This window comes from Lutjanus erythropterus, chromosome 8 (genome assembly GCF_056507025.1).
Source record: "Lutjanus erythropterus isolate fLutEry1 chromosome 8, fLutEry1.hap2, whole genome shotgun sequence".
Taxonomy (NCBI): domain Eukaryota; kingdom Metazoa; phylum Chordata; class Actinopteri; order Lutjaniformes; family Lutjanidae; genus Lutjanus; species Lutjanus erythropterus.
This window is the reverse complement of record NC_139324.1, coordinates 30566588-30593705: the sequence shown is the minus strand read 5'-3', so window position 1 is coordinate 30593705 and position 27118 is coordinate 30566588. Positions and strand designations below refer to the sequence as shown.

General features: G+C 40.8%; 1 protein-coding gene across 8 annotated transcripts in view; it reads left to right on the top strand.

Annotated features, from left to right (window-relative positions):
• Positions 1-27118, top strand: part of fmnl2a (formin-like 2a) — an 88536-nt gene that overhangs the window by 49296 nt on the left and 12122 nt on the right. For 4 of the 8 annotated variants that reach the window (XM_084725253.1, XM_084725254.1, XM_084725255.1 and 1 more), the window contains exons 5-24: positions 3469-3552; positions 5057-5212; positions 10808-10916; positions 11147-11223; positions 14397-14490; positions 15935-16009; positions 18043-18153; positions 19254-19403; positions 19766-19867; positions 20646-20973; positions 21327-21524; positions 23045-23065; positions 24533-24657; positions 24748-24950; positions 25174-25408; positions 25774-25842; positions 25936-26016; positions 26113-26242; positions 26686-26849; positions 26970-27071. In XM_084725253.1, coding sequence (XP_084581379.1) covers positions 3469-3552; positions 5057-5212; positions 10808-10916; positions 11147-11223; positions 14397-14490; positions 15935-16009; positions 18043-18153; positions 19254-19403; positions 19766-19867; positions 20646-20973; positions 21327-21524; positions 23045-23065; positions 24533-24657; positions 24748-24950; positions 25174-25408; positions 25774-25842; positions 25936-26016; positions 26113-26242; positions 26686-26849; positions 26970-27071 — 2614 coding nt within the window. Of the gene's footprint in view, positions 1-3468; positions 3553-5056; positions 5213-7183; positions 7229-10807; positions 10917-11146; positions 11224-14396; positions 14491-15934; positions 16010-18042; positions 18154-19253; positions 19404-19765; positions 19868-20645; positions 20974-21326; positions 21525-23044; positions 23066-24532; positions 24658-24747; positions 24951-25173; positions 25409-25773; positions 25843-25935; positions 26017-26112; positions 26243-26685; positions 26850-26969; positions 27072-27118 lie in introns of all 8 variants that reach the window. The other 4 variants (XM_084725259.1, XM_084725260.1, XM_084725261.1 and 1 more) reach the window with 2 other exon arrangements.

Here is a 27118-nt window from a genome sequence, read left to right as displayed (position 1 = left end):
GTGAATGGGAGGATTGTTAGTTAGTGTCCTGTGGTAATGATTACCATGTGGCCCGGCGAGGCCACGCCTCCAAACCCTTTTAAAACATGCTGGGCCCCACCAGGCACAACTTTACTGGACGCTCTCGTTAGCCTCTCTCGCTCCCATGTAGTTACACCACGGGGGGGGGGCTAATAAAGAAGCAGCTAGTGGATTTTTAGAGTAGTTTAGCCTTACATCTTCATCAGCATGGTACCAGCCTGTGTGTCATTATGTTTATGCCCTGCAAATTTCTCTAATCACTGAGCAATCAGGCCTGTCGAAGCAGTCAGGGCTCTAATAAAAAGACATGGGCACCCTCATAGGATGTGATTAAACTGTAATATTACCTGTAGTTCATATTATCAGTGTACTTTTCATTTATCTGTGCCTTGTTATCTTTACAGTTTCTTTGTTTTTATTGCTTAACTTGTAAATATTTAAAATACTTAGTAATTTTCTGGTATTTTCACTTTTTAATTTTCTTAGTTGTTTCTTTTTTTAACCGTTGTTGCTGTTTTGAATACTGCATGCCAATCCTTTAGATGTACTGAAAACATGGCAAAATTGACAATAAAGTTGACTTTGGCTTTAGATAAAGATGTTTTACCTGACCTGATTATCCCATAGGAGACATTTTTTTGTTGAAACTCACTGGACTCAGAAACCAATCATAACTTAAGATAGGAAATGTGTATAAGTATCCTAACTTCCCAAAATCTTAAACTCTTCTAACTTTAGAATAGCTTTTAAGCTGTCCTAATTTTCACCAGTAATAGTAGCTAACCAAATAACTAGCTAATGGTAGTGTTGGCTAACAGTAGCTTTTGGTAGTGTTTGCTAACAGTTGCTAGTGATAGTGTTTGCTAACAGTAGCTAATGGTAGTGTTTGCTAATAGTAGCTAATGGTAGTGTTTGCTAACACTAGCTATTGGTAGTGTTTGCTAATAGTAGCTAATGATAGTGTTCGCTAACAGTAGCTAGTGGTAATGTTCACTAACAGTAGCTATTGGTAGCGTTCGCTAACAGTAGCTGTTTGTTGTGTTCCCTAACAGTAGTTGACAGTAGTGTTCGCTAACAGTAGCTAATGGTACTTTCAGCTAACAGTCTATATTGGTAGTGCTTGCTAACAGTAGCTGACAGTAGTGTCAGTTAACAGTAAATAATAGTAGTGTTCGCTAACATTAACTGACATAAGTGTCGACTAACAGTCAATATTGGTAGTGTCTGTTGACAGTATCTGACAGTAGTGTTGGCTAACAGTAGCTGATAGTAGTGTTTGCTAATTTGAGGCTGCTCTTTTATTGCCTTTACATGATGGATGCCAAATGCAAGAGAAATGGTAGTATCTTAGCATTGTTGTAATTAGGTTAGTGTCCTGTGGTATTGAATGCCATGTGGCCCGACTAGGCCACGCCTCCAAACACGACAGGCCCCACCAGGCCCCACCAGGCACCACTTTACTGGATGTTCCTGTCAGTTTTCCTTGCTCCCAAGTAGTCACACCAGAAGAAACCAGTGCATTTTTCATTCAGTTTAGCCTTACATCTTCATCAGTACGCAAATTTCTCTAATCACTGAACAGTCAGGCCTGTCGAAGCAGTCGGGGCTCCAGCAGAAACACAGGCACCCTCATAGGATGCGATTAAATAAAGATGTCCTGCGATTCAGCTCACACTGCTTATAAATATGGAGGGAGAACAGCACATGCCAAAGGTGGCGGGAGCTTTCCTGTGAAAAGCTCGGCTTTTCTGTGCAGAATAAAAAATGAAAGCACGCCCAGCGCTGAATGGGTGGCCCACTTCAGTGCCTGTAAGGAAGGTGAGAATGGGCTTTTGATCATTCAGGGGGCTTGTCTTTACCAGAGTTTGAAACTGTGTGCGTGTATGTGTGTGGAGAAACAGAGATAGAGGAAACAGGCAGACTCAGTAATGAGATTCTGTGTCTGTGTGTGGATGCCTGCACTTTTGCAAACACATGCATGTGTGATATGTTTGCCGCTCTGAGCCAGGAAGCTTTGAAGTTTTTCAAACGGGTCATTACAATTCTTCCTGGAAAAGTGAGGGAGAGAGTGAAGGTGAATAATTCGAAAATGTCTGTAGACCAAGGTCAAGTGTTAGAAGAAGGAAGTAACCCATTATATACTATGAAAATCTCAAATATATCTTAATTTTATTGTTAAAGCAAAGCATTTTCCAGATCTTTAGTCCCATATGATATGAATTAAAAAATTGTGCAGCATTTATTTTTGTTGTTGTCGTTGTTGTGAGGTATTTCTTACTAGGCATGTTAAACATCCATGCTACAAATACAAACATTAGGTACAAACTGAAAAAAATGTATAGCAAAAAGAAAAACAAAACCCAGAAGACTGTAGAGAGTAAATATCTGCCAAGCACCAGGTGGTGAAGCACCCACTGCAATGCGCAAGAGTGTCCGCTTTCCAGTCATACACATTTTATTTTTTTTTGCAATTCCAGTGGTGATCAGGGACTCTGATATGCAGAAATATTAAAGTAGAACAGGTGAAAATTACACAAACTGCATACAAAAGAACTGCATGGTTTTGCCCAAAGCTGCATGGAATTAGCGTAAAGTGGGCATGTCCCCATAGCATCCATTTTAATCCAGATATCTTGAAGTGAGAAGTCAGTGGACCCCTTTAAAAATGACCATGCCAGTTTTACCTTCACCAAAATTTGGCCTAACTTTGAAGCAATATATTGATAAGCTGAAAGGACAGGGTTAGTACCAATGTATACCTTAGGTCCTCAAGTTTTGTAGAAACGAGTGAGGGTTTCTGGCACAGCTTCACCTGCTTTCAAGGTGCATGGAGAAAAAGGAAAGGACTAAAAAAAGGCAAAACACCAGCAACACTTGATGCTCCACTATGCTGCGAAAGTCTGCCTTGAAAAAGGCTGCGGTATCAAGTTAGCCACCGAGCAACAGCGCCAGCCTCTGCTTCGTCTATCCCTGGCCTTTGCAAAGGCCTAAGGGGGTATTTTTTGTCCCACCCATTGTAAATTAAGTTGTGATTGGTTAATTCACCTGTCACATTCTTAGTCCTAACCAATGAGTGAGCCAGCTCTAACCTTTCACTGCCTGGAGACAAAAAGAAAAAAAAAAATCTGATTGGGCGACTCTGTTTTACTCTTTTCAGATGACAGAAAATTATGTTCAAATTAGAATTAGAAGAGAACAGACTTGTAGTTAAATTAAATAAATCAAATACAACATATTTAAATCTAACATTTGAAATACTGATATGTTAGACCTTCTCTGAAGGCCTAGAAGGCCCTCAGGGTTCCCCTCTGCAGTTATTATAACAGCTGGTTCTGAGTCTGACTGTAGATTAGATCTCTATCCAGAACCTGACCAGATGATTTTATAAGAGTGATTGTGTGCTGATAAACCTTTTGTTGAGTTCAACTTGTTTCCGTCTCTCCTCAGGTGGGTGAGGGAGTTCTTAAATGAAGACAACAAAGGCCTGGACGTCCTGGTGGAGTATCTTTCTTTTGCACAGTACGCCGTCACGTAAGTCTCTACCAGCTCTTTCTCTCCATACCACTGTAGTCTATATGCAGAGCTGACAAGCGACACAATGCTGCTATTCTGCACAGCCACTGATGCATCACCACACACCACCACCGTCGCTGCGGCTGCTGCCTGGTTGTCAGAAACACTGAGTCACTCGGGGCTCGTTGCTGACACATTGGCACTGTGTATTACACCAACCATAGGCTTCTATTCATAGATTGACGGTGTGATTATTAGTCAGTCACAAGGTCCCTGTTCAGGGCCAAAGAGCCACGCAGTTAAATTTTTAATTCACTCCCCCACTTCACCATATGTTATTATGGTCTGTCCACATTATGAATGGTTAGCCGTAAAAGTGTGTTTACCCTCAGAACCACTGCAGCAGCATTTTAAAGTCATGGAAACGACCAGGCTGAAAACTGAAATAGATCATAACAGGTATGCTGTAACTACCAGCTCTTTCCAACGTTTCTGCCAAGTACAACAAAACATGAGACCTTTTGCTTACCTATTATGTCCAAAAACCAAAAACCTGAGATTTTAGCTTTAGCACTGCAATTGAGCACATGCTCACCTCTGCCAGCGCTCATTAATACTGGTGCCTGAACAATATATGAGATGCAGTATATGGAACTTTTCATTTATAGTTTTTTATTTTGTCATGGGTACTGAAAAGAATTGAACTGAAAAGATTTGTCATCGTTATTGACATTTATCAATGCTCCTTTACTGTATAATATTTGTGCTGTTTTTGTGCTTGAGCTTTGTGCAGTACCCCAGGTGCATGTCTTCATTTGCAAAAAAAGCTGATTTTTTATATTTTTGTAATTCTGAGCCTTTTTGTTAAGTTATGTTAGAACACTCAGGGCAGAGTGTTGTTTTGTTCCCCCATGGAACAAGTTGAATTTGATTTTTATTAAATTATACCAAAGAAATCAGAACTTTCTTTTGCAATTTTCTGTTGCAAAAAATGTCTAAAAGCATCTCAGTTTTTTTTTTAGAAAAGCTGCTGTGAGATCAGCCATTTTATCCCCAAAACAGCCCGCAAAATCCTGAAGGGACTGGATAATAGATGTTATTCTACCGGTTTCACCACAGTAAAATTACCGATGATTAGTAATACTGTTCACCGCTCACAGTTAATACAGTCCAACATCAACCAAAGTTAGCAAGAGTCTCCCAGCAGCAACGCAGGTTTGCTTTATGTACATGAAAACATTGACATGACGAAGTCACTGAGAGGTTTTCAATATGATTTCAGTGTATATTACTAATCTTTGACCATTTTCAGCATATTTTAACAATAAAGCGGTAATACTGAGAATCATATTAATTGTGGACACTGTAAGCGTGATATAAAATGTTCATACTGTTTCATCTCTAGTTATTGTTTCATCAAATTATTATTATTCTCAAATAATGACATCACCACTGTCAGTCAGGCTTCAGATAATACCATTTTAATGCTGACTGTTTATGTCCTGTCCTCTTGATGCGACAGGTTTGATGGAGACAGCGTGGAGAACAACCCCGAGGCTGTGATGGATAAGTCTAAGCCCTGGGGCCGCTCGATAGAGGACCTACATGGAGGAAGCACCCTGCCGTCTCCCATCACTGGGAACGGCATCACACGTGCTGGACGACATTCCACGTTACGGTACGATGCACGCACTTACTGATGGTTAAAAAGCTTCACCAATTAACTGTGTGTTTGTGTGACTTGTCCATTTTTTACAACTTTGCTTTTCAGGATTCAGTTTTTTTCCTCCCTTTGTCACTTAGCGTTAAGCCGGAGCATTGTGGTATTGTGATTATTTTGAGAAGTCACACATTTCATATGATGCCTCTGCAGCTCCTTTATGTGGTCATGAGGTCTGTAAGACTTTAAATGGCTTAAGACACATTTCTGCAGCAGCAGCAGGCGCAGTACTGTTTGTCTGGATAATTTGGATTGTTAAACTCGGCCTGGTTTCGCACATGATTATGACACACGATTGACAGCAATTTTTCATGTGACAGACGATGCAACAGAAGGAAAAAATCTCTTTTATGGAACAAATGTTTATTTTTTTCCTGTTTTGTTTTTATGAACACTAAACACACAATTTTAGCTCTAAATCCTGCGTGCAGAGGATTTCAGAGCAGTTAATTCATAAGCTCATGCTAATATATGCTCTGAAGCACAAATCCCATTCAGTTGTGCATTATTTCTCTAATCCTCCCTGTCATTCCATTGATGTTTCGGTACAGCACTCTTTGCCCTTAGTTTTCTTGCTAAGTACTTAAGATAATACATGTGAAATAATTAAATGTTGCACAGCAAAAGCAGGCATGTTTTTACTTGTTTGCTCTGCTCTGCGCTGTAAAAATAAACTGCTTGTGTTAACTCAAAAAAGTTGGTGCCTGGGCTGCCTTACAGGAGCCATATGTCACTGCTCGTCCAAAAATTGTATGTCCAGAAATGAGCACTGCAGCGTAAATAATGAGTTGGAACAGTACTAACCTTCTTCATGGTTTGAAGGGGTTTCATTATTGTGAAAAGAAGCAACATGACTTAATGTTTTCATCATATATGTTTTCTCAAACTATAAAAAGAAGAGTCAGGAGGGTTTTCACTCTCAGACACTGCATGCTGGCAAGTCTGCTAAAATGCTGATCATGTTTATTGAACGGTTTACGGTACATTGATGTGAAGCCTCACTTATAAGGTTTTCCAAATTTGATTGGAAACCTTTGGCTGGACCGTGCGGAGTTTGCACCAGTTTCTTCTGCACATCCAGCCATCAGCAGACACTCAGACCTTCAGATGTCCCCTTGTTTGTCGTCCCTCTCGAGCATGTTCGGTGTGTGTAACAGGTCAGGAGTGTCTTCAGCAAGGCTAACCGTCTCTTCTGTTCTGTCCTCGTGTTCCTCCATAGTCATCTGCTCTTCTGTCTGCCAGTCTTCGACAGCAGGCAGGTTCACTCTGCTGGCTCGCAGCGAGCTTTCTGCAGCCTTAACCCTGCATCCCTGCTCCCTCCCAACACACACGCACACACACACACACACACACACACACACACACACACACACACACACACACACACACACACACACACACATAAAATCCCCCTGCCTCATTGTACGTTCTACCTCCCTGCTAGCACTGCCCAGTTTATTTGTCCCGCTGTCTGTGTCGGGGATGTGAATTATTTGTACTGCCAGCCTCCCCTCCTGCGCTTCAGACTGAATTCTCCTTTTCCTCGGAGCAAATGGGTTTTTCTGCACTCATTGTTCTTGCCTCTGTGCCTGTGTGCTGCTTGTGTGGCTCCCTAAATGCCATTCTGTGCAGAAGCTAGCCTAGTTTCTACAAAAGCCCTGTAAGAGCTGCTAGGCTGCAACCACTACGGATAGATTAGGTCGCCTCTAAAGTCTTCTGTATTTTGGATTATTTTCCTGGTTGACACACTAATTATGAAGCATTTGCTCTGGTGGTTTTAAAATTCTGAAATGTCCATTATACAGAATATTTGCCCCTTTATTGTGTTTATCTCGCTTTAGATTATCTTTAAATTAGACTAATGTAAGGTGAATGACTTGCCGTCAGATTAAGATTTGTATTTGTTTTTTACAAACTGCCATCTTGAAGGACACAGAGCACAGTGAGGTGTCCAAAGTGCTCTCAAATAAGACGGTATGTGTGCACAGCTACATAGCTAGAAATACATAGCCATGTTAGACCTGTGTTTTATAGCCTGTAGTTATAGTTGTAGTGTTTCATGTTGTTCTGTGGTGTTATTTAGAACATGCTTTGTTTACTACTGTGGTCGTGGCATTCACAGAAAATGGGCAGGAATTTTTTTAAAAAAAGAAAAAAGTTACGTTTTGTAAACAGCACATTCAATCCTGGATGCTTCTGAACTTGGACAGCACCTCTCATCTCTTTCCACCTTCAGTGTTGGACGTCTTATCTCCATGGAGTCTTATTCAGTTCAGAAATAAGAATGTTAAATCCAGCTTCAGTCACCACTGTATTGTTTCCGAATTCAAGAAAACTGTCTCCGCCTTGGGGAATGTCATCCACACCTGCATACACTTAAAAATTGTTTTTAAAAATCATTTTATGCCTTCATTGGAGAGCAGACAGGTCTTTGGCCTGTTGCAAATATATAGTCAGCACCTCAAACTCGTTACTAGAACGTCCCAGCACAGGCTGCAAAACCTGCAGTTATTCAGTTTACTGTCATTTAGGAGTAAAAAAAAATCTGATAATATTCACAATTAAGAAGCTGGAATCAGAGAATTTTTTCCTTAAACCGTGACTCAAACGGATTAATTGATTATCATTCATATAAATATCATATCATCATTATGATTTTAATCTTTTCTTCAGTAAACATGAAAATTATAATGCAGAACTGATTATTTCAACTAATCATATCACAATTTCAGTCAAAGTAATTGCAATGTGGCTTTTTTTTTTTAAACCAAAATCCGATTAATCGATTATCAAAATTGTTGGCGATTAACTTAATAATCAATTAATTGTTGCAACTCTAGTTAGCAGCTGTTAGTTCATTTCCACACATCAGAGGAAATTTATTCCTGTAGTGTATTAAATGTAGATTAAAGTATTGAAAAGAATGCATTTTTACCTCTCCAGATGTTTCTGAAGGCCACCATTGGCCCATGGGACACATGTTGAGAACCGCTGCACTAAATCATCTCGATCATGCTTTTATTTGGGAACTCCTGTCCCCAAACCACCGAGTCACAGACCTGAGATCTTTAAGACTTCTGTCTCTGTCCTTACATTCACAGCAAACTGGATCTTTCTCATCAGCCGCCTGAAATCCTACTGAATTCCCCTCCTACTTTCATTCATCTTACTGATCATCATCAGTTTCTGTTTTGACTTTCTGAGGAGCAAATTTAAACTGTATCTGTATCTTTTTGCTTGTTCTCTATTTGACTAAAACCTCACTGAATTTGTTTTCCCTCCTCTATCATTTGCTCTTCCCTCTAAAGCCCTCTGGATAAACTCTGTTATATTTGATGTGTTATGTAAAGCTTAATTGAGTAATTTCAGACAAGTCAAAGCAGGTCAGGGGATTACATCTTACTGGTGTTATGTAATCATTTATCATTAGTGTACCTTGGTTTGAGATTAAGAAATATTCTTGCTCATTTCCTCCTCATTTTGCCACGCCTTAGTTTGGGTGTTGATGATTCAGGACGGGGAAAAACCCTGAATTTTAAGGTTATTTTTGCTGGTTTATGAAGCGGGCGCTGCAGTTATGTCAGCGAACGTCTCATGAATCCGCTGCATTTACATCAGTGTTGTTGTTTTGCGCCCAGACGACAACAACTCCTTCTGATCACGACGTGCAGAACACTCACAAACACCGCATTTGTTTTCCAGCTTATTTTCGGCTTGAACTTTCCTAATTAAAGAATATTTCTTAACTATCTTTGTCCCTAAACTATCTAGCGTTTTTTTCAGGCAAACACACACACAGCGTGCTGTGACTCACAGAGGAGTCACGCCTTCAGACATGGGAGCTGACATGAATCGGCGTGTCTATCAGTAGCCTGAAGACACATTTTTCTCCAGAACTCGGGCTGGTAATTGAACCTCGTGACAAACGTTTGAAAATAAACTGTTTTACTCAGACTGGCTCGGCGTATCATTCAGTAATACTGCTGCTCCAGCGTTTCTCTCTTTATTGTAAGAGCTGCACCAGGAGAAAAGGCCTTGTTTTTGTCCCCATAAAGCTGCACAATCACTGTGCTGCATGCAAATGACTGGGTCCTATTGTGTTGGCTGTAAGTGATATCTTTGTGAAGGACATAAAATTAAAACAATTGAAAGAGGGCATCCTGCAGCCCCAGGCGAGGCTGTAGATTATATGGCTTTTGTGTGTGTTAATGTAAGGTGGCGTGGCAGTTTAATAGCTTGCCTGTGTGAAGGAGGTGGTGTGTGATGGAGGCTCTTTCACAAATCACATCTGTTTTCTTATTTATCCAGTGCACTTGCATTTGTGTTTAGATGCTTATGGCCTCTACACCTCTTTTATAACCCTGATTCCAAAATAGTTAAGATGCTGTGTAAAATGCAAATAAAAGTAGAATACAATGATTAGTAAATCCTTTACAACCTCTGTTTTGGTTGAAAACGACATAAAGACAGGATATGTAATGTTCAAACTGATAAACTTTGTTGTTTTTTGTAAATATACACTCATTCTGAATTTGATGCTCGTAATACGTTCCAAAAAAGTTGGGATACGAACAACCAAAGACTGGAAAAGTTGCGCATAATCAAAAAACACCTGTTTGTAACATTGCACAGGTAAACAGGATAATTGATAGATTGATAACAGGTGATAGCATCAAGTCTGGGTGCTAAAGGGACATCCTCGAAAGGCTCGGCCATCCACAAGCAAGGATGGGGCAAAGTTAATCACCGAAAGAAAAATGGCGCGGGCAAATAGTCCAACAGTTTAAGAGCAACATTTCTCAACACAAAAGTGAAGGAATTTGAGGATTTCACCATCTTCAGTCCATAATAACATCAGAAAGATTCAGAGAATCCAGAGAAAACTCTGCGCATAAGTGACAAGGCTGAAAACCAACAATGAATGCCCTCAAATGGCACTTTGGGAACACTTTGGAAAACCTTTTTCGGGAAACAGATCATCACTCCATCTACAAATGCAAATTAAGACTCTACCATGTCATGTGTAACCAAAACTGAGAAACACTCTTGACTTCTCTCCTTCCTCTACATTTGTGAAGGCCCCACTAATACTGAAAGGTACAGACAGGTTTTGGAGCAACATATGCTGCCATCCAGACGTCGTCTTTTTCAGGGACAATGTACAAGACAGATTCAGGACGTGTTACAACAATGCGGTGTCACAGTAAAAGAGTTCAGGTACCAGACTGACCTTCCTGCAGTCATTGTTAAAAGAAAAGGTGATGCATCACAGTGGCGAACATGTTTCTGTCCCAACTTTTTTGGAAAATGTTGCAGGCATCAAATTCAGAGTAAGCACATATTTACAAAAAAGCTTGTACTGTTTTCACTTCTGTTTTCATTTACATTTCATACAGCATCCCAGCTTTTTAGGAATAGGGGTTGACATGGAGAAAATAATTTAAATTGCTTGTAATTTTTGCCTTTTTTAATTCACATTACTACCAGAGCGTTGTAGTAAAACAAGCCCTGTTTCCTTTTATCACTGATTTGTTTTTCTGTCATTTGTTTTAGCTGCAACACATTGCCGAGCCGGAGAACCCTGAAGAACTCCAGACTGGTCTGCAAGAAAGACGACGTCCACGTCTGCATCATGTGCCTGCGTGCTATCATGAACTACCAGGTCAGCCCTCAGCCGTCCCCAGAGGACGTCCGCACAGACAGCAGTGTCCCTCCAGACCAAAGCACACTTATCTAACTGAAACCAAATTCAATTTGTTCCACTGCTAGTTCTCCATGTTTCATTTATTATGCAGAGGAAAGAACCTCTTACTTATTCTGTGGCTCCTCTTCTCTGTTAATTAGTTTATTTGTCTCTGTCCCACTCCCTCCTGTTTGTTTTTCATCCTCCAGTATGGCTTCAACATGGTCATGTCACACCCACATGCTGTGAATGAAATTGCACTAAGTCTCAACAATAAAAACCCAAGGTAAGTTTAAAAAAAAAGTAAAATATAAATGAAATTTTGACATTCACAGAACTAAAAGTCAAGGTTTCCCAGAGAGAGTATTTGTTTTCTTTTTATCTACTCGATTACCTGAATGTTTTTACATTTCTCTTTGCTAATAAAGAAAGATAATGGCTGGGTTGTGCCAACAAGGATTATTTGTTAAACCCAATTAAATCAGGCTTTCACTTTATATTATGTTGCATCAAACTTTTAAACTCGCTTAAAATTAAGACAGATTACATTTTAAACCTCTCTTTAACCCTCAATTTAGGCTACTTTCTCGTCTTGTCTTTGTTTCACTCTGATTGATAATTTGGCCAAAAAGTTTTTTCACAGGAGGAGAAATTAGAGCTTCTCTGCTAAGCAAGTAGGCTAACTAGGCTAACTAACATTTTAACTAGCTAGCAAACAATCTAAGATTTCGCTAATGTTTTAGCTAGCTACCAAATAATAATATTTAGTTAACTTCTTAGCCAGCTACCAAACAATATAACATTTTGTTAACCTTTTAGCTAGCTACAAAGGAGTGATTTGTTAACTTTTTAGCTAGTTAACAGGCAATGCAAAGTTTTGTCAGCCTTTTAGCTAGCTTGCAGATATGGAAGTCTTTTGTTTACTTGACTTTTTACCTTTTTACCTAAGGAATACAGAGCAACTGAAAGTTACAGTTACAGTCCCGCCCCCTTTTCTACTTTTTTAGGTCCCAACAGCAATCAAATTATTGTCATTATTATTTTTTTTAATTATTTAGGTCAGCAAGCATCTCCGTATGGGTTAAATTATTATTTATGTTTGGTTTACATAACCCAAACCTGGATTTACTAGACCAAGATTAGTTTTTAATTATGCAACAGAACTGTCCTTAATTTTAAATCTTAATTCACTCGTTTTAAAACTAGTTTTGCTGAACTGATTAGGAGTAGTCACGGAATAAATTAGCCTTTTTTGGTGCAACACAGTCAATGAGAGAGGATTTGTTACATTTGGAGCTCAACAAATCCGTATATTTTACCAACAAAGACAAATCTATAATGGAACGTTGAGAGTGCCACATTAGCCTCAGTGCACCTGCAGTCTGATCCAGAGTGAGTGTCTTTGTAGCTCAGGGGCACATTCATCTCGACAGACGGGTCAGGGCACCGCTGGCACACTCCACTACACTGGCAGCTGCTTTCTGAAACAGCCAGCAGAAGGGCTCACTTCTCTCTCTGTGTGTGTAGGAGTGTGAGTGTGTGTGAGGGTGTGTGTGTGTGTGTGTGTGTGTGTGTGTGTGTGTGTGTGTGTGTGTGTGTGTGTTTTCACTTCATGCCCCGAGGCTCAAGGATTTCCTCAAAAGTGGATGTGAAACCATTTCGCATCACCTGTCACATATCGTCTCGTCCAGGCAGAGAAATCCTGCATGAATGGACCGAAGAGTGGACGCACAGGATGTCGCCGTCCTGTGTGCTCCAACACACACACACACACACACACACACACACACGCGCACACACACACACACACACACACACACACACACACACACACACACACACACGGATTAGGCCTGAAGTATCCATTTTTTATACCTGTCTTTTAATCCAGTAGAGAAGATGAAAATATCCTCTTAGGTTGTGACTATTACAAAACTTTCTTTCAGTGGGTCATTTAAGGCAGACCTCACATCCTTGACATGTCAGCGTAATAATACACTTTTATAAATTTGTGTTACGTAAACAGTAACTTAAAGGTCCAGGTTTATTGGCAGAATATGGCAAATAAGAATCTTTGAGTTTTGTTACCTTAGAATCAGGGCTGTGGCCAAAAGAGTTCACAATAACAATATTATCTTATCTTATTATCTCTGTTGTGTGTTTTGTCTCTTTTTTGTGTGTTATTAACAGGATAGCAATATTTTGTTTTTAAAATATCATGTTTCTCAGCACCATTTTATTGCAACACCCCCACTTGGAATAAACCATTCGTATCTACAGAGGTCAGGGGTCCTGTTCCATGTAGGCTGCATCGGCATCTTTCTACTATGGATGTTAATGATTAATTGCCATTGTTTTGTCTGGCCAAGGCGTTGAAACTTGGTACGCACAATCTCATAAATTGAACAAGCTACGACGAGTCCTCCACTGTAAGTTCATCAGCTGTCAATGTAAAGTCAAGCCTGTTATCATGAAAACAAAAGCCCACTGCTCTGAAAATACACACTCTGGAGTTTGAGTTTAGTGACGGTCTGCCTTTAGCCTGCCAAACTCCATTAACATATTGCTGAATTTAACCATCAGAAACAGACTCTTAACTCATCTGGTAAAAAGTTTTAATGAATTTTAACTCTGATTAACATGAAACAAACATACAAAGCAATTATTTTGGTCTGGAATGGAAATTTCAAAGGACTGAACACTGCAGCTGCAGGGTTCATGTCAGCTGAAGCGAGTATGTTTTCTTGATCTCCGATGATATATCATGGTCCTTTTAATGATTTATTTCAGTAAATATATTACTAATGTCACTTTTAAAATTAGAAAAAAACAGAGAAAAATGAAAATGAGAAAAGTGTGTTTTGTATTTTATTGATTATTAATGATTAATCAAATTTTAGCATTTTCAACTATTTGTGAAGGAAAATCCTTTCATGTTTTGTGCAGTTTTCTCCTGCACGTTTGGAAGGGGAGGGTGAGACAAGGTGTTGGCAATCATCAAGCTAACAGCTAGATGCCACTTAATCCTACACACTGGTCCTTTCAAAAGATTGTCATAAACACTAGAGCTGCAATGATTAATCAATCATAAATTGATGATTAAATTAATCAACTATTTTGATAATCAGTTTGAGTAATTTTAAGAAAAAAAATTCTTTTCAGCTCCTTAAATGTGATTTTTTTCTGGTTTCTTCACTCCTCTGTAATAGTAAACATTTTATTGACCAAACAACTAATTGATTAAGTGAGAAAGTAATCAGCAAAGTAATTGAAAATGAAAACTATCTTTAGTTGCAGCCCTAAAAACAGAGTAAAAACACAAAGGTTTCATCAGTCTCAGGTTGTTCGATTCCTCTGTTTTCCAGTCTGTTTGCTCCGTGTTTAAGTACAGGTTTGCTGCAGCGCTGGCGCTTGTCATTTTCTAACCATTCCTGCCTTTATTTTCTCCTTGTTTTGCAGAACTAAAGCTCTGGTCTTGGAGCTCCTGGCGGCAGTTTGTCTCGTGAGAGGAGGCCACGAAATTATTCTCTCCGCGTTCGACAACTTTAAGGAGGTACGAGAGCTGCACGGAGTGGGGAAGTGGGGTCTGAGGAGGCAAATATGTCATTACATTTCGACTGTGCCGTTTTCAAGCGGTGACTCAGCCCTGGAGGAATGTTTCCCCGGGCAGATGTGAGACCAGCAGATTCCTCAGTCCTGCACAGGGGAGAGCATCTAGGAGCTCTTCTGTCCACAGATTACAGGAGGGCTCGCTCGACATCTAGAGAAAACAGTTACGTGTGTGTCAACAGGATTTGGCAGACGCATCAAAGCTCAGAATAGCTGAGAGAAAAGATGTAGCAGACAGCCTTGCCTGACCCTTAACCGTCTGGATGAGGTCTTCTGGCTGCCGGAGAATAGAGTGGGAGGTTCATGATGGAGGGGGCGCTAACAGCAGCCCCATTTTGTAGCATATGGCCCACAAAAAATGGGCCGACTGCAGTTAATGCAATATTTACACCCCTGAATGAAATATTGAGTGTTGCTCTCTGTGGCATTAGTAGGAGAATAAGGCTTATGGAGAACTAATGAGATGAAGGTTGGTGTCATGATAGTGTAGGCAGCAGCTGAAAGCATTTCAGGAAACATCTCTGTGTCATTGCTGCAGAGTTTGGTTGTTTATTTTTTCCTTTTGGCTAAAAATGTGACACTCAAATGTAGTGTCGTTAGATTTCGTTTGTTGAAGCGACTTTGATATCCCGTGTTTGATGGATGGGCTGTAGTCTGAGACATTATTCAAAGGTTTTTGGGTACACGCGCACACACACAAACCCCTCCTCTTTCTTCCTCCCTTCCTTCTCAATTCTTTATCATGCTCCATCTCCCACATTGCCCTCCAGATGAACCGTCTGAACTGCAGAGCATCTCTCTCTTTCTCTCTCTGTCTGTTCTCTTCTGTCTCCCAAAGTCTACTTCAAATCGACTTCACTGCCACGCCAAAAAAGAAAAAAAAAAACTCCAGTCTGTGTGGTAAAAGTTGTACCACAAGAAATATTGAACCCAGATGCCCTGCATGTACATAAGCAGGCAGCTTAATGTAAAACCAAAACATCATTCAGCAGCTTCGGTTCATGAATAACTGATTAGAATAATGAAATCTGCTCTCCTTGTGATGTATTTAGCAGCTAATGTCTTTCACTTTTCATCTTCTCCTGCTCCTACTGCCGACAGAGAGCATCGATTTCTGGTGTCGCTGTGTGTGGGCAGCACAGAAATCAAAGATCTTTTTTGTCTAAGGCAGCATATTTCATGGTTTGTGTTCAGGATGAAACGATTAACGGTTAAGTCAAGTCAAAGACGATTAGTATTACACCAGTGTTACAGCAAACCCAAGTGCATGGCGTGCAAAAAAGTGTTTATATAGAACTAATGTAATTTTCTGAAGTCAGCCTTGTTTCTATATAGTTGGGGGACTGTTTACTTGCTTTGAACTAAGTGAGATGTGTACTGTTTTGCAGGTGTGTATGGAGACGCAGCGATTTGAGAGGCTAATGGAGTATTTCAAGAACGAGGACAACAACATCGACTTCATGGTACGTTCGCACAGGTTCCTAATGGCTTATTGATCGCACTGCAATCCCTCGAACATCCTACATCGCCCGGCGAACCGCAGATGGCCGGGGAAGCGTTTTCTGTTTCTTCATCATCACTGTCAAACATTTAGAGGCAGCGATTAGCGCCAACGACTGTAATCTCTGGGTCAGACAGGTGCACACACAGGGAGCTGCTCCAGATGTGATGAAATAAATGCATGAATCATGGTTAGATATTTTTAACGTTTTGAGCACCGCTGCACGTGCGTCCTCATATTTTTGTCCGAAGTCAGAAAATAACTCCCGGGAGAGACCACTTTTGCTTCCAGTTTGACGGCTCACAGGGCTATCAGTCTTGTGCGAGCCCTCTAATTTCTATCCTCGCAGTACAAACTACAGATGTGTGGTGCAGTACATCAAGGAGGAGAGGCCCTCAGCGAGGAACGCTCGCCAAGTCTGTCATTTCCAGGCCGAGTAATTAGCCTGGCAGATGAGAATAAAAGACACTGTGAAGAAAGTGCCAGCTTAGATGTGATTTTATCCCGTGTGTGTGTCCATATAAGTGAGTGAAACCCACCAGTGTTTGAGTAGACCTTCAATAGGACTCCTGTCACAAGTCGGCCCGCAGTCCCTCCTCGGTAGTCTTTTATCCGACTAAAGCAAACAGACTTTGTCAAAGCTGCCATGTCGCACTGAGACAACTGAGCCTCTTACCGGAAGTTCATTAAGTCAGTGTCAGGGTGAGAAGAAGTGCGTGTGTGCGTGTGCGTGTGTGTGTGAGGAGATCCCCCTGATCTGTTTATGCAGCTCCCAGAAGTCAGCTGATGGAGTTCAACTGGCTGATTTTTGCTAATTTGGTTTTTTTCAGATCCTTTTTTTAATCTTCTAGATAAGACACTCTGCCCGCCGGGCACGCACGATAATGAGGATTTATACGCACAATTTCAGTTGGAGCTGTATAAAAAGGAAATGGATGTGATAATGAGGATAAATCCATTTCACAAAACCACCAGGCTGTTGTACAACTACATTAGTCTATTAAATTCTTCAATACTGAAGCCACTTTACATGCACACATCTTAGCCAAACAGTTAATCTCACCTCCAAAACTCTTCATACATGTCTCAGAGTAAGTTTGTTTGACTGAAACTCTGGAAACAATTCTCATTTAGAAAGCATCATCAACACCTTAAAACACAGAGAACAGGCAGCATTCGTAAATGATGAACTTTTATCTTTGAAGGGTTAGGGTTATTATTTCATCAGAGAAATAAGGAATTACTATTTACCATTACTATTTATTTAGTCAATGTCTGTTTGTTGATGTTAGCATTTCTGTGAGGAGTAGAAACTGTCTGTTAATCACCGGAAAGGTCCGGGCTTTGGCCTAAGAAGATCCACACCAACAAATGACACAGTAACGCTGAGGAAAGCTGAGGGCTAAAACACATCTGTCGTTCTGCTGCCGTGCTACAATAAAAGAATTAAATCTTATCTGTGAGTGCTGATGATTTCATGAGCACGTTCTAACGTATGTGTCACAATAATGAATCAGAAATGCAGCACTTGGTTTCAGTATCCTTTATTATGTCTTTCCATGTGGTCATTTATTTTTGAAAAACAGAAAAAAATTCAGCTTCAGCTGAAATTGCAATCAGTTGTGTTTATAATGATTTAATTTAATTTTACTGTAATTATTCTGCTAAAAATTTCCTATATATTTCAGTATGGTTTCTGCAGTCATGCACAAAGTTTGCCCATTTTTCTGTTTTGAATGTCTTTTGTTAGCTTTTGAAAATTGTGCCGCAGACGTCGTCTTGCAGGAGGTTGAGTTTGAATGAAAAAAGTGTTCAAGGATTTTGAAAAATATGTTCATTGACTGCATTTTGTGTGAAAGCTATGAAAAATTATTCACAGTTTGGGCCACATAGACTGTGAAGAGTTTTACCAAAGTGCATTTGCGTGTTAAAAACTAACACAGTTTTACATTCCTCATTCACCGACTGCATGTCTGTCTGTTCTTTATTCCTCAGGTGGCCTGTATGCAGTTCATCAACATTGTCGTACACTCAGTGGAGGACATGAACTTCAGAGTTCATCTACAGTTCGACTTCACCAAGCTGTGTCTGGACGACTACTTAGATGTGAGTTGAATCATAATGATGCAGGACAAAAGGACAGATTCTTAGGGATGGTTTGTATTATTTGAAAAGGGGGATCATATGAGGTACTTATCAGTAGTCAGTGTGATACCTACACTAGATGGCGGTTGGCATGTCCAGTGCAAAAAGCACTGTACTGCTGTGGACAAGGTCAGCAACAAAACTTAAACTAATACTGATCTTTTAAGGTAGACCTTTTTTAAGTTAAGTTTACACTATATTTAAAATATTTTCACCGCTTCACTTTTCCATCAGACAGCTTTATTCCAACAGGAAACCGTTGTTATATAAGCCAATTACTGCTCTCTCCAAACCAACCAAACTCCTTAAGGAAAAACACTAATTTTACCTTGCAGAAGACTAGAGATACTGGTTTACCACTGTCTCAGTATGTTAGTTTATTTGTCTTATTATGTGACTTTGGTGAAATAGAACTAAACTTTTAAAACACAGAAGTCACATAATAAGACAAACAAACTAACAGGTCAAGACAATAGGAGTCCAACAACACCCGTGCCCTGTGAGTTAAAAGTAGCGATTTTGCATATGGAGTTTGGTTGGTTTTGAAAGAGTGATGTTTGGCCTGTATAACAGTGGTTTCCCCTCAGAAAAAGCTGTCGGATGGCAAAGTAAAGTGGTGAAAATATTTTAAAAGATGGTGTACATTAAACATTTAGACATTTATTTCTTTGATTGGACCTTTTTAACGTGGCTAAAATATGTTGCTGACCCTGTTTAGTTTCTCTCTGCTTCTACAAACTGGGGGTGTGCCGACCGACATCTACTGTAGTTAATACCCCCACTATTGATACCTCTGGTATTCCCACTTCAAATAATCCAAACTATCCCTTTAATATTCAGCACAGCCCAGAGCATAGGCTGTAATTACAAAATCCAGAGACAGAGAAGTGGTCAAAAGTTGGCTGTACTGATACTTCAGAAAAGAAAATGGTCAGTTCTGTAAATCCTCGTCTCCTATCTGACTGCGTAGGTGAGATCAATGCTGACCTCGGAGGATGAGATGTCGGCCTCGTGCGCTGAACTGAAAAACTAATCTCTTTTCTTATGTGCATGTTTTGCAGAAACTAAAGCACACAGAGAGCGATAAGCTGCAGGTTCAGATCCAGGCCTACCTGGATAATGTGTTTGACGTGGGAGCCCTTCTGGAGGACGCGGAGACCAAAAACGCTGCCCTGGAACGTGTGGAAGAGCTGGAGGAGAACATGTCACATGTGAGCGCGCTCGACTGTTGATTGTACTCTGTAGAAATTCATAAAACTGACTCCTCAGTCTCAGTTCTCTTGTCCAGTATGTCAGGATGTTTGATGGCAGTCACACTTGCTTGTTGTCACACTGTGCCCTCTCAGTGAGATTTACTACTACTACTTGACTGCAACGGCACATTTAACAAAGAGACACAAACACTCTTTTTGCAGTGTGCATAACTGTGCATAAGCCCTCACACTTCCATAAAAATATGTACATTCACTGTCTTTCATCAATGCTCCACTGATCTTTTTGTTGATGTATTGAGTTGGATGTTGTCATAACCTTGTTGTCATGAGTTCACGTCACCGTGATGTTGTTCTTATAGATGACGGAGAAGCTGCAGGACATGGAGAACGAGGCCATGTCAAAGATCGTGGAGCTGGAGAAGCAGCTGATGCAAAGAAACAAGGAGCTTGAATCCATCAGGGTCAGACTCTGAACCTTCATATTCATCTTATAAGTTGTCATTAAGCTCTCACAGGCAGTCCCCAGTAAATACAAATAGAAAGATGATACCTGTGCGTCCACATATGGGATAAACACAAACGATGTTCACATCACCGTGGTAGATATTCATATGGTATAGTCAGTGTATGCTTACAGTAGATGCTGGTCAGCAAACGCCTAGTTTGGAGAAGCAGAGAGGAGTACCAGCACTGAAGCTTAGCAATGTACTTAAAAAATCAGCATCACTATAGTTGTACACTATGTTTAGAATATTTTCACCACTTTACCTTGCCGTTAGACAGCCTTTACCAGCAGGAAACTGCTGCTATGTGAGCCAAATATAAACCAGCCAAATTCCATAGGCAAAATCAGTAATTTTACCTCAGAGAACACAGGATTTGCTGGTCTACTGTGGCCTAAATCTGTGATTTTGTTTGTGTTATTGTGTGACTTTGGTGACTCTGAGCAACCATTTTAAACAACAGAAGTTACACAATTACATGAACAAACTCACAGATCAAGGCTGCGGTAGTCAACCAACTCTTTTTGTTCTGTAAAGTAAAATTAGTGGTTTTGCCAATGGAGTTTTGTTGGTTTGGAGAGAGCGATATTTGGTATATATACAGCATTATAATGGTGACTTCCTGTCAGAAAAGGATGTCTTAAATTAGTACATTAGATTATTTTTTTCTGTTGCCAAAGCTCTTGATCAGCTCGATGGCTCCTCTCTTAACTCTTACTGTCCCTCTCCCATGCAGGAAGTCTACAAAGACACCACCTCGCAGGTACACTCGCTGCGGCAGGTGTTGAAGGAAAAGGACGAGGCCATCCAGCGACAGAGTAACCTGGAGAAGAAGATCCACGAGCTGGAGAAACAAGGCACCATCAAGATCCACAAGAAGGGAGACGGAGACATCTCCATCCTGCCCTCGCCACCCTGCGGCGTGGAGGGCTCGCCGGGTGCCGTGATGGGAGGGACCGGCGCAGGTGTCGGTCCAAACCATGTGGGAGTCATGGCGGGCACGGCCGCTCCACCGCCACCGCCGCCGCCTCCTCCACCCCCTCCACTGCCAGTGAACGGCACATGTAGGTTTAATATTAGCCCAGTTCATTATCGTTTAAATTCATGAAATACAGAAAGAAGAGAGAAGAGGGGAGAGAAAATACACATTTTGCATGACAGATAAAAAATTATACCCCCAGATCTGTAAAAGCTCAGTATTCACTTCTTGTTCTTCTTCTTCTTCCTCGTCTTCTTCTTCTTTGTAATTGATGGCAGTTGGCAACCATGATAATAGGTGCATTATTGCCACAATCCAGTTGTTAATTTAGACCATTTTAAACTAAAACATGTTTGCATCATCTAAACATTCTCCAACAGCTAAACTTTGGACATTGCCACCTCTTTGTTTTTGTTTGCCACCTCTCCTCTCTCCCAGTGTCAAACGGACCATCGTCGGCCGTTCCCGCAGCAGCAGCAGCTCCCCCACCTCCGCCGCCTCCCCCTCCACCGCCACCTCCTCCCCCGGGGCCAGCCTCGGCGATCTCGCCACCTCTGCCTCCTCCGCCTCCTCCTGGAGCCCCACCGCTGCCCGGCTGTGGGACGCCCACCGTCATCATGAACTCTGGGTTAGCAGGTAAAGTCACATATCGTATCATGTATTTACAGTAATGTGCAGGATCTGTTGTGACCTGAACTTCTCTGCTGATGTTAGTGGCACTTTTTATACACATATAAGGATAATACAGCATTAATATTGTCATTAAACGTGTCACAAAGAGCTGCAGTATCAGTACAACACATAATCATGCTGCCAGTAGCTCCTTCTGCTGCAGCTTTGCTTGCTCTGTCAGACCTACAAGGAAATCCACTCTTCTAGGAAATTAACTCTTCCTGCAGCTGTTTCACAGTTAAAGCCCTCCAGTGGCTGGGAATATAATGAACGCATAGACATGTGGCGAGAGGTGTCGCTTCGAGGCTTTTACTGTGAAGCAGCTGCCTGTGTGTGACTGCCATTGATTGGCTATTGCTTGTGGCTCAATAAAGTTAGTCTAAATCTGTATCTTTTTTTCAAGCCTTTATTGATTGGTGGACCAGCTCAATATGTCACTAAAAAATAACTGGGTAGATATTCTAATATAATGTAACAAAAGAGCTATTAATTTTCAGTGACTTAACTATATATCTTGTCAAATACTGTTAGTTATGTAAGGGTAATGAATGGTGAGCAGGTTATTATTGCAAAATAAACCATGACAGGGTGATGCAGGGGTTTATTTCACAATAATGACCCATTTGTTGCACATTATGTCGCTTATTACGTGGCTAATTCCTTTAAAAAAAACAATAAATTGACTCAAAAATTTGATTTAAAAATGTTTTTGTTGATTTAAAAATGTTTTTATTGCTCCTCCAGAGTCTATAGCAACAGTCTGTTCTCCATAGCAACAGTTTGCTATTCAGAAATAACAGACCTTAGAAAGCCATGATGAATCAGAATTAAGTATTTTTATTTTTGTTCAATACTCAATTCTGATTGGTGAATTACAGGTTTCTTAGGACTCTTATTTCTGTATAACGACCTTTTATATGAATAACAGACTGCTATGGATGCAGTTCTGATCATAGACTCTGCAAGAAAGTAATTTTTAAATCAATATTTTATGTCAAATTGTTTTTTGTAAATCAAGTTAGCTGTATAATAAGCAGGTTAATGTGCAGTGAGCAGGTCATTATTTTAAAATAAACCCCTTCACCACCCTGTCGGGGTTTATTTTGCAATAATGACCAGCTCGCTGCACGTTATCCCTCACTTAAAGACAGTTTAAACTTAAGTTTAAATCAATGTAACCTTGAAGCTGACTGTCAGTCGTGCTCCTGCTCAGATCATAAGTATTGATAAATCCAGACCCTCGCGTGTCTCAATGAATTAGACTTTTCTGTAACCAGATCAACCTGTACTGTACTGTATGTAGATGCCAGTGCACATTCCTGTGTATGTAATGCAAAGATAGTGACTGGTTCCACCGGTCAGTAAACAGCGAGCTCCTTTACTGTACCATGTGTGTTTGAGATGTGCACGTGTAAGCTTTCTCACTAACTCTTTTGCCAGTTTCTTACTGATTTTTCTTTGAATTTTCTTTTTCTGCCAACCAGAGGGACCCATCAAACTTTTCTGTAGGTTCTGCTTGTCATGTTTGGTGTTTTGTTTTCCCCCCCGCCACTGTTCCCTTTCCTTCATCACACGTTTTGAAAATGGTATTTTCAGTCTCTGACTCCCAGTAGAAAACACGGAAACATTCGTGTAATATCAAGTCTCTCAGAAGCGATTCATAATTGTTTTCACTTTTCTTAAACATATTTTCTCTTTTAACTTCTTTGTGACACTTCTGATAAACATGAGCTCAGCAACATAAAAAAACACATATTCCAAAACAATGACTTTATGTATTTTTTCTGTCAAGACTTGATTTTAAACAACAAAGAAAATACCACATTTCAAAATTCTGCATGGTTTACCTTCACACCTCGCTGTAGTTGTGTTACTGTGTGTGTGTGTTTGTATGAGTTAAGTATCGCCACAGTCTCAAAGAAGTGTTGGTTGCATGCTGAGACACAATGACGTGCTGCGGCAGGCAGATGATAAAACGTGATAAGCATTATGCAGAGCCGGAATGCTGTTTACATTTCCCATGACAGCCTCGTCTTTCTGCCGCCGCCTCAATGAATCAGCTCAGGTGGCCACAAATAGCCGTAATCTGTCGGATAAATAGTTTGTCACCGTGCCAAGCAGGAAATCCTCACCATGTTAGATGTTAACCTTTGGCCTTATACTCCTGCAACAGGCGAACGAGCTTCACTCAGCTTGAAGAATCGCCTGGTGTCCTTTTTGTTTAGTTTAAAGGGACAGTTCAGATTTATCCTCTTACCTGTAGTGCTCTTTATCCATTTAGATAGTTTTGGTCTTGCAGAGTTTTGGAGTTGGGGATTTCAGCCTTTTCTCAAATATAATGGAACTAAATGGCTTCAGCAATGTCTCTGTCCAGAAATCATGACTTAAGATGATCCTCAGACTTTATTGTGAACAGTTTCATGTAGGAACTACTTTTTCTGCAGAAAATCCACCTGAACTACTTTTTTGGCACTTGAAAGAAAGTAGTTCCTACACGAAACTGCTCACAAAAAGGTCTGTAGATTATCTTGAGTAACTGGGTCATGATTCCTGGACAGAGACACTGGTTTTGAATTTTCCAAATGCATTTTTTTATGCTCTGAGCGCCTCAAGTCGAGCGCCATTTAGTCCCATTATATTGCAGAGAAGGCGGACATCTCTACGGCCAGAATCTCCAAAACTCTGCAACTCACACCAAAAAAGATCTAGATGGATAAACAGCACTACAGGTAAAAGTAAAAATATGTATTTTTGATTTGGGAGTTAACTGTCCCTTTAATGGAAGGAACTGCTCTGTCAAATTGAATCAAAAAAGTGACTTAAAGTAGGATTGTATGAGTCATATCAATGTGCGTCATCAATCCCAGACACCTGTCGCCCCCTTCACCTGCACGTGTGTGAATGTACGTGTGCATGTGTGTACTCTGACAGCAGATGAGGATGTTGTACTAACTCCTCTGTGTCCTGTGTAGCTGTTAAGATCAAGAAACCCATCAAGACAAAGTTCCGTATGCCCGTCTTCAACTGGGTAGCCCTGAAACCAAACCAGATCAACGGGACTGTCTTCAATGAGATCGACGATGAGAGGATACTCGAGGTACGAGGCGTCTTTCGGTTAGCAAGTCTGTTTTTGGCTCATTTCCGCCGACGATAGAACATGAACCGAGTCTTTGTTGTTGTCATTAAGGACCTGAACGTGGACGAGTTCGAGGAGATGTTCAAGACGAAGGCCCAGGGCCCGGCGATCGACCTCTCCATGAGCAAGCAGAAGGTCATCCAGAAGGGCCCCAACAAGGTGACGCTGCTGGACTCCAACAGAGCAAAGAACCTGGCCATCACGCTGAGGAAAGTGGGCAAGACTCCTGAGGAGATCTGCAAGGCCATTCAGATGTAAGCCCCTTCAGAATAAAACATGACCCTGATAATTCTGGTGTTCTTGACATCAAGATGAAGCAGTGATTTTTCTTTGATTTTTTTCTTCTTTTTTTCCAAGTTTAAGTCTTAAACTGATTGATAGCTTACCCTTTCTGCTGACAGTAAGCATGTGTTATTAGATGGTCTGTTTCCAGTGTGTGCAACAAACATATTTCCCTCCACCGTCCCCGTCTTACAGCTTTGACCTACGAACTCTGCCGGTGGACTTCGTGGAGTGTCTGATGCGCTTCCAGCCCACAGAGAATGAGATTAAAATCCTGCGGCAGTTCGAGAAGGAGCGCAAGCCGGTGGAGAGCCTGACGGACGAGGACCGCTTCATGATGCAGTTCAGTAAAATCGAGCGGCTCATGCAGAAGATGACCATCATGGCGTTCATCGGCAACTTCTGCGAGAGCGTGCAGATGCTCACGCCGGTGAGAGCCAGGATTTTTTTTTTGACACTAGGAATAAGTATCAAGAACAAAACATCCAAAAGTTTGGGCTCATTTTACTAAATTTAATGAAAATGCTGGTAAATGCTGTAACTCGGGAAACAGTTTAACTTATTACTTCTTCAAAAAAGTAATAGTAAAGTAACTGTTGAATCTTTTCACATCTTTTCATGTTGTGTATTTATTTTATGCACCAAATTGTGGTGTATTTTAACAATAAGAGCATCTATCAGTAAAAGTATCGATACCCATCCTTAGCAGTCTATATGTGATGTTGCGTCCATAAAAAGTGACTTTGCTGCACCTTCTGAACACCTTCTCTTGTCGTCCTCTTTGTTTTTCCGCAGCAACTTCACGCCGTCATCGCAGCGTCTGTGTCCATCAAGTCGTCACAGAAGCTGAAGAAAATCCTCGAGGTAACTGAATCATTTTAAGCCTGGACTAAACATCACGTTAAATGCAATCATCTGGTTTCCTTTTTCATGTTTTTGTTCTTTCTTGTTCATTAGATTATTTTGGCACTTGGAAACTACATGAACAGCAGCAAAAGAGGAGCGGTGTACGGATTTAAGCTGCAGAGTTTAGACTTGGTAAAGTTTCTTCTTTCTGCATTTAAAGCCTTCCACTTTTTTTTTTACGAATGCTTTCAAGAGTTTTCTTCTTTTTTTTTTTTACTTTCTCTACAGTTACTTGATACCAAGTCAACGGACCGTAAATTAACACTGTTGCACTACATAGCCAATGTGGTAAAGGAGAAATACGCGCAGGTTTCTCTCTTCTACAACGAGCTGCACTACGTGGAGAAAGCTGCCGCAGGTGAGTCGCACATGTGCATGTGTTTGTTTCAAGTTAACTGTTACGGGGTGCTGGAAATCCTTGAAAACACTTGAACTTTAATGTAAAATGTGAATGAAATTGTAACTGCATACTTCCATAGTGAATCCAGAGTTCAGTTAATGTTCTTTTTTGTTTTGTTAAGTTTTGTTTTGTTAAGTTTTACTTGCCCCTGTACAAATTCTTTTATTTCATAGCAGTTATCAAATAACAACAAAGAGTAAAGTTGATTGATGTATATAAAGATGTCATTTCCCACAGCTGTACTGTGCTGGAAGAGCTTGAATATGCACCTTAAAAACTCTTGAATTTGATTTTGTAAAAGGTGTGAAGAGGTGTGTGTTGCGCCACTCATTGTTGTTTGACTTCTTACTGTTGGGCGTGGGGCGTGCATGTGTTACTCATCCTGCTGCTGGTGTCCGCAGTGTCGTTGGAGAACGTCCTGCTGGATGTGAAGGAGCTGAACAGAGGCATGGAGCTGACCAAGAGAGAGTACAGCATGCACGGCCACAACACCATGCTCAAAGAGTTCATCGCGCACAACGAGAGCAAGCTGAAGAAGCTGCAGGACGACGCCAAGATTGCACAGGTAACGCGAGCCCACCGCGCTGTGTGATATGCTTGTTTTTCTAACTCCGTTGAAGCTGGCAGGATTGTCCATGAAGAATCTGAATGCTCTCTGATGAAGTCCACTGTCTGTCTTTCAAAGGATGCTTTTGACGAGGCGGTGAAGTTCTTCGGGGAGAACTCCAAAACAACGCCGCCCTCTGTCTTCTTCCCGGTGTTTGTGCGATTTGTTAAAGCTTACAGGGTGAGTCGGATAATCATCTCAGACAAAAACACACACAAAAAAAGATT